The 8259-nt window shown below is 39.0% G+C and overlaps 1 protein-coding gene across 13 annotated transcripts in view; it reads right to left on the bottom strand.

Moving 5' to 3' along the window:
- Positions 1-1050: 1050 nt before the first annotated feature.
- Positions 1051-8259, bottom strand: part of mef2cb (myocyte enhancer factor 2cb) — a 289923-nt gene continuing 282714 nt past the window's right edge. For 10 of the 13 annotated variants that reach the window (XM_072281243.1, XM_072281245.1, XM_072281254.1 and 7 more), the window contains one exon: positions 1051-5962. In XM_072281243.1, coding sequence (XP_072137344.1) covers positions 5641-5962 — 322 coding nt within the window. In that variant the 3' untranslated portion in view covers positions 1051-5640. The remainder of the gene's footprint in view (positions 5963-8259) is intronic. The other 3 variants (XM_072281251.1, XM_072281252.1, XM_072281255.1) reach the window with 1 other exon arrangement.

The raw sequence follows: 8259 nt of genomic DNA, 5'->3' as shown, positions 1-8259 counted from the left end.
CCTTGGCTTTGGTATCAAGACACCTGGGACACAACATCCATAGTCAACCTTGACCAATAGAGGGCATCAAATATGAATATGCAAATGAGAACCAGGTTACAGCTCAGTCAAGCTGTAAATTCATTAATTATTAATTAGATCATGTTTATTATTCATTCATCATTATTACTTCCATCATTATTTTTCCCAAGCCATCAGGCTGATTAATACCCTCACCCATTCACCCACCTCACCACAATCTAAGTGCCATCTTATGTTCATGCAATCAGTCTATGTACGTACCAGTTACTTGTACATTGTTTTTATCTGTGTATATATGTAAATAATGTTCTTTATGCTTATTGTGGTTATTATGCTGCATTGGATCTGGAGTAACAATCATTTCGTTCTCTTTTACACTTGTGTACTGAAGACTGACAACAAATGGCCTTGAATCATGAATATGAAATAAGCGATGGACTGGCCAGGAAGGCAGTTCTGCAATGCTCTGCGGAGATTGAAGGGCCAGACAGGGTATAGAAGTCATCATGATCATCCAATGCAACCCAGAAAGACCCCCGTTTGTGACAACCACTCATAACCACTGGACCTGGACTTCTGAGGTCGAGGCCATGGATGGGTTAATGGGCCTGTTCCATTTTTGTGTGTGGGGGGGTGATTGGGGATTGATGGTCCTGTTCTGTTTTTATTTGTTTTTCTTGTGTGTGTGGGAGGAGGGATTTGGGGGTTGATGTGCCTCCTCCATTTTGTTCAATATTTTTATGCGGGGAGGGGAGATTTGGGGATTGATGGGCCTGTTCCGATTTTGTTCATTTTTTGTGTGGCTGGTGGGATTTGGGGGTTGAAGATCGTGCTGCCTTTCTTTTCTTTCTTGGTTTCATGGTTACCTGGAGAAGAAGAATTTCGGAGTTGTATACTTTGATAATAAATGAACTTTTGAACATCAAGCTGTTAATTCATCATTAATTCTTATTTGTTAAACCAAAAAGGTTTTTATTCAAGTGTAATGACATTTGCATGTGAAAGATAAAGAAATCACACAACACCATGTCACTATGAAAGCCAGTAACTTTACTGATTTGTCTGCAAAATACATATTATACCTTATTTCCAGCGAGAGAAACTTGAATTTTCCCATAAAAATTTTCACTACAGACAGCTGAATTAAGTCCCTTGAGATACATAGATGTAGGTTAACTTAGTTATTAACATCTTTTCGTCATCAAGTGGCGACAAAGTCCAGCTTATGCCGCTGTGAGCCTCTTTATTTGTGCTGCAAACGTCCACATTTCCCCCCATTTTACAAGCAATCACTTAGTATTACTATTGTATAATGGAAACAAATCCTCAGAAAAACAAAATTGTAACAGCAAACCAGTTGGAGCAATCCAAGGGTGTTTCGGGTCAATTACATTAGTCCGTCTAAAAGCAATCCAGGGATATTGTGTATAAAATTTCCTTCATTTTCAGCACCAGTACCATACTTTGTTGGCTAATTAACTGACCTCTAAACTGTTTTGAGGTATGGATGAATTTGAGGTATGAATAGGGAAAATATACTTAACACCCAAACAATGGAAAACAGAAAATAATTAGGAACTGTTTTATTCTCCCCCATTAATGCTGCCTGACCTGCTGAGTTCCTCCAGCATTTTGTGTGCGTGAGTGTGTGTGAGAGTGAGAGTGTGTGTGTGTGTGTGTGTGTTTATGTATGTGAGAGTGTGTGTTGCTAACAATTAGAAAAGCGTATTTGCAAAACTATGTGGCGAACTGGATTGCTCCACATCTTTGGTTAAAATATTAACAAAAGCCTTTATCATTACTCTGCACTTGAAGCACTCTAAGTAAACTAAATAAATATTGAATCAGCCTTTCCTGAACTCTGTGGTGGTTGGAAACCAGCTTCAGATGATCAATGCCACATTACACAAACAATGACAGTTGAAGCACTCAAATTTCATTTTTTTTTTAGGCAATAGTCTTTTAAGCAATAAAGTGGTTACAAGAACACTTCCATTTTAATTGATAAGTGACTTCTAGTAGAGTTAGACTTTCAGAACAAATGCAATGGAATTGGCGGTGTGAAGTCCGTTCTCTGCTTGAAGTTTCTACTTAGAAAGAAATCTATTTTATGGCCAACAATAAATAAATATATCGTCAGACTTTAAAAAATAAACTTTCAAAAGAATAATATACTGAATTGAGTTATAAACAGCTGAATTTCTTCTGAAGAATACCTTTTCTGAATTCTATTTTGATGGCATGAGCATATTTTTGGGTGTTTAAAATATTTCAGTAACATTGAGGCACCCAACTTTTCATAAAATTCTGTCCTTAAGAGGTAGAATACTCTGTCAAAACTCTTACTGCGTGACATCTGCTGGCTCTGATATGTCAGCTCAAGTTACTGCTTGTTCTTTTCCGCACCTGGTGGCGCACTGGCCAGCATTTTTGCCGTTTCTTCAGCATTTTTGTCTGTTTTTTTTACAAGGCCGAGTTGGAGCCTGCTGGATTTGAACTTGGGATTATTTGCCTCGAAGCCACTACACCACTGGCCGGCTGGCTGGCTTTCAAGTTACAAGTAGCAGTAATGTATTGCAAATGTCAAGAATAGTAACAAACTTTTTGATGTTCGTGAATTTCACAAAACAGAAAATAATTTAAGTGCCCCACCCAAGAAAGTGCTACTGACTTTTTTTTTGCCTCGCGGTAAAGAAGATTGCCTAAATCAGATAGCCGACAGGGTTGTGTACATCAGTGAGTATAAGGGCTCTGCCCTAATAATTCTTAAAACCACAGTACGGTATAATTATGTGCTAACTCAGAAATAGTTCTGTGGTTCAACAAACAGCAAAATTATAATACTTGGGTAAGAACAAGTAGAGGATTGGAGGTACAGAGAAAGGAGCTACCCATTATGAATGACGTTGTGCTTTTCAATTCACTTCCTTAAAAACTGTGGATATGGATCTATCATCAGCAAGATATTATGCTCTGAGTTTGATTTACTATTAAATCGATCATTTACTTTTTAAAAAGTTGCTTAATTAAAATACTGCTAGGAATTATTGGCTGCCTGACATTCTTGTATATACTGAGTCATTAGTGAGAACTGTTTTTTTAAAATAACACCCACACACATACACACTACAATTAAGATGCTAACTGCATCTTAGAAGTTAACTAAAATGGAAGCTTTCAGTTAGCCTCCTAATTATCATTTAACATTTAAAGAACAAGATGAAAGCAAGTATATTAATCAATTCTGGTTATTTTCTGATTATGTTGAGACGATGTTATGATTTGGGAGAACCTATTGAATATTGAAAGGTATAGATTGAGCGGTTGTGGAGAGGGTGGTTTCCTGTAGTGGGGGAGTCTAGGACGAGAGGACACAGCAGCAGAATAGGAGGATGTCAGGACAGAAATGAAAAGGAATTTCTTTAGCTAGAGAGTGGCGAATCTGTGGAATTCGTTGTCACAGATGGCTACAGAAGGCAAGTCATTGGACATATTTAAGTTGGAGATTAACATGCTCCTGATTAGTCTGAGTGTCAAAGGTTACGGGGAGAAGGCAGGAGGATGGGGTTGAGACGAAAAATAAATCAGCCATGATGGAATGGTGGAGCAGACTCGACGGGCCAAATGGCCGAATTGTGCTCCAATGTCTTATGGTCAAGGGCTATGGTTAATAGAAGTTATACAGTTTTTAGAATCTTTAAAACACATATTTCATGAAGAGGTTTAAAATGTATTAGTGACAAACATCCATTGTTAACCTTCAGATTTAGAAATTTTCTGATTAGCAAAGATGCAAATCCAAATAAACCAAAGTAATTTGTGCCAAATATTCAGACTAGGTCAAGAATTGATCAGAAATGAGACCATAAGACATTGGGGCAGAATGAGGCCATTCGGTCCATTGAGTTTTTTCCACGGTTCATTATGGCTGACCTATTGTCCCCCTTAACCCTACTCTCCTGCCTTCTCCCCATAACATTTAGAACCTATCAACCTCCACTTTAAATATACCATTGTCTTGGCCTCCACAGTCGTCTGCCTAATGATGAGGAAAAATCTCTTTAGCCAAAGGCTGGTGACCCTGTGGAGTTTGTTGCCACGTACGGCTGTGCAGGCCAAGATACCAGGTACATTGAAGGCTGAGGTTCTTGTTTTATCTGGGTGTCAAAGGTTACGAGATGGGGTTGAGAGAGTTAATAAATCAGGCATAATGGAATGGTGGAGAAGACTCGATGGGCCAAATGGCCTAATTTTGCACCTATGTCTACGGTTTTGTAACCTTCACAGTAACTAGTTAACAGCTGAATGCAATGTGGCAAAATTCGGCTAAACACCAGGATTCATTTAAGATAACAACCCAGTACCCAAAATGAGAGGCAGCCTCACTCCTTTGTGCATTTTTTAAACTCCTAAGTAGTAGCAAAAGTTTAGAATTCATACTAAATCCATCCTCCCAACTGGTAAACCTCGTTATATTGAACACAGCCAACTTTGATGCTGCAGAAGAAACCTAAGAATTTAGTTACTTATATGTGCAGATGCACAAATACATCCCCTCCCACTAATAAGATAACCAAAACAATGTTTGCTATGACCATAATTAATATATATTAGAAAGCTATACACAAGCATGTTAATTTCACAGATTTTAAAAGATTTTCTTAATATTATTTTTATATAATTAGAAATACACAATTGAGAAGCAAAACTCTACAAAGAGAAAACAGTAATCTTGGTTAGCAAAGCGTGGAGTTTTTCCATGGTTTAGGGAAGTGCTGCCATATGACGAACCCAATTCCATTAATTTTAGGATTGTTTAAAATATCAGCAAAGCTATCAGGAAAAAGAAAAAAAAACATTTTGGCTTAGGTAACTACAAAAAGCCACAAATGCTTTGCAAACATTTTTTCTTGCTTCCATATGAAAATATAAGCAAAATGTAATGTACATCTTTTTTTAAAATCCACTTAAAATGTTAAACAGACCCAGAATTTGGACTTTGCCACATATTAACGATATTCCTTTTTTTTTGCAAAGTATGGTCGTCTGTTAAATGCCACTGATCCAATTGATTGAGTGCCATACTCTCCTGATACGCCTTTTACGTTAACACGTGCGGAGATATCAGTGGACCAATTTGTCTTGTTGAGATTGCTCACCATATTTCTGGGTCTGTCAACCGCCTATACATAATTTTTTTTTGGATTTTATTGCGTCAACAGCTCATTTTCTTTTTCAGCAAAGATCTGCCTGCACTGGCAAATGTTTCCTTTTAATCTGCTATTTACATGTAAATACGTTGAACCCGCAACATGACACTATCTATCGTAACATACATTTTGCGAAGGAGCACGGCAATGAAAAAGAGTTAGCAGTTAAATCTACATTGTACAACGGTTTTCTTCGCACAGCTCAAGTGCTAAAGCCGTTATCTCAGCAATTTACGTTACTTTATATCACTGAGGCAAGTTAAAAGTACTTTTACAAAACAGAGTACCTGACGTATTTTTTTTCACACACGGCACAGATAATGTAGAACTTCCCCCCTCCCTCCCCTGCCTTGTAATGTAGCGCACACACACACACTGCAAGAAAAAAAAAGATTAATGAAGATTCTTATCATGTTGCCCAGCCTTCAGACAACCGCATCCGCTTGACAGACGGGCTTTCCCTTTCATCCGGCGACGGTCTTGTGAGTCCGATGGGGGAGTGGAAATCATTCCTGTGATCTTCTCGGTCGCTTCCGTCATAGGAGCTGCTGCAACTGCTCAGACTATCCACTGGAGATCGCCCTGCATCGAGCCTTGAGTGCTGTGGATATCCCAAGGGGGTGTGTGTGCGGTCTCTAGGAGGAGAAACAGGTTCTGACTTGATGTTGAGGCTTTGAGTGGTAGGCAGGGAGAGATTTGAACTCTGAGATAAGTGAGTGCTAGTACAAACTCTGTAGAAGGAAAGCAAACCAGTTACAGACTGGGGTGGGTGATTGTCCCCATCTGCATACGCACAAACACACACAGGCACCCACACCCACATACATTTGCCAGCACTGCCGCTGGAATTAGCCTCCACCATGGACAGGCGGTCTTCTCACTGCTGCCACCAGGCGGAAGGTGCAGGAGTTTCAGGACTCACACCACCAGGTTCAGGAACAACCATCAGGCTCTTGAACCAGAGGGGATAACTTCACTTGCTCCATCATTGGAATATCCCCACTGCCTGTGGACTCACTTTCATGTTCTTGATATTTACTATTTATTTATTTATGATTATTATTTCTTTTGTACTTGCACTTTGATGTTTTTGTACCCTGGTTGTCTGCTCTGTTGGGTATGGTCTTTCATTAATTCTGTTATATTTCTTGGACTTAACTGAGTCTGCCCACAAGCAAACATATCTCACTATTATATATGGTGATATATATGCACCCTGTCAATAAATTTAACTTGAACTTTGATACAAATGGCAAAGGCTTGAGTTTAACAAAAAATGCTGGTAAAAAGCTTTTACTTTTTCCAATAAACCTTGACAGTTAAAAATAAATCAATTTCAATATTATTTATAATTTCACATTCATTTATTTAAAAGCAGAGAAAATTCCTAACTTGTGGACTTACTAGTATTGAAGATGGTTTAATTCTGAACAATTCAAAAAGGAATCCAGAACTTCTGCCATTCTGTTAGTACTACACATTCAGTTCACTACTACAGTGCTCATTTAGTCTGCTCATGGCTTTATACTAATTTTACATTTGTGTTTTAAATGGTTTTAAAACTGACATAACTAGTAGAGCTATTAAAAATAATTTTAATAATCTTTGGTTTTTTGTTGTTAGAAGTTTCTAAAGTTGAAAGGAATTCTTCTGGAATTAAAAAAATTAAAATGCATTCAATCTGGAAAGTGTGAAGGAACACACTTTAGTAACACATTAAAAACATGTTAGAGGAACTCAGCAAGTCAGGCAGCATCTATGGAAGGGAATAAATGGTCGATGTGTCCTGCTGAGACCCTTCATCAGGGCTGGAATGGAAGCAGGAAGAAGCCAGAATAAGGTGGTCGGGGGGAGGTGATGGTCGGAGCACTTTCCCCTCCCCCCCACCTTCTTATTTTGGCTTCTTCTCTGTTCCCTTCCAGTTCTGAGCAAGGGTCTTGACCCCAAAAGTCAACTATTTATTCATTTCCATAGATGCTGCCTGCCCTGTTGAATTCCTCCAGTAGTTTGGGTGTGCTGGTCTAGATCTCTAGCATCTGCAGTCTCTTGTGTTCAGTGACATACTTTGGAAGGTCAAGGTTAAAGGCAGCGAACAAGGTTAATGATAGGGTTCTTAGCAGTGCAGTGCAATAGAGGGATTTTGGGATCCATGTGCATAGATCCCCTCAGGGTTGTCTTGCAGGTCGATAAGGTGGATAGGAAGGTGTCATGGTGTGTTGGCCTTCATTAGTTAGGTATTAAGTTTGAGAGCCTTGAGGTAATGTTGCAGTTCCATAAAACTCTGCTTAGACCACACTTGGAATATTGTGATTTGATCTGGTTGCCTCATTATGAGAAGAATGTGGAAGTTTTAGAGAGGGTGAAGAGAAGGTTTACCAGGTTGCTGTCTGGATTAGAGAGCATATCTTATGAAGGTAGGTTGAGTGAGCTAGGCTTTTCTCTATGGAGAGAAGGAGGATTAGAGGTGACTTGATAAAGATGTACAAGATTACACATAGATCAAGTGGACAGCCAGAAACTATTTCCCAGCCTAATACAAGAGGGCATAACTTTAAAGTGATTGGAGGAAATTATAGGGGGGGATATCCAATGTAGGTTTCTTACACAGAGAGTGGTGGGTGCATGGAACACCCTGCCAGGGGTGGTTGTAGAAGTAGATACACTAGGGCATTTAATAAACTTGTAGATAGGCACATAAATAAATGTAGTTGTCATTTTGTTTTGTAACTAAGTTCCCATCACTTATAGGTCGAATCAAGGTACTCTGCTGCCCCCAGGTGGCCAATCACTGAAAAGCCATTTCTACATGACGTTAAAAGGACTTGCACTCATTGGTACTCAGCTTAAAATTCACAAACATTTCATTTCTGAGTAATGATAACATCCACCATACTTTAAAAGGCGGTATCCATCATTAGGGATCCCCATCACCCAGGACATGTTCTCTTCTTATTGCTAGTATCATAGAGGAGGTACAGGAGCCTGAAGACACACACACAATATTTTAGGAACAGCTTCTACCCTTCCA

Source organism: Mobula birostris, chromosome 17 (genome assembly GCF_030028105.1).
Source record: "Mobula birostris isolate sMobBir1 chromosome 17, sMobBir1.hap1, whole genome shotgun sequence".
In the NCBI taxonomy this organism is placed as follows: domain Eukaryota; kingdom Metazoa; phylum Chordata; class Chondrichthyes; order Myliobatiformes; family Myliobatidae; genus Mobula; species Mobula birostris.
This window is presented reverse-complemented; position numbering and strand designations above follow the sequence as displayed.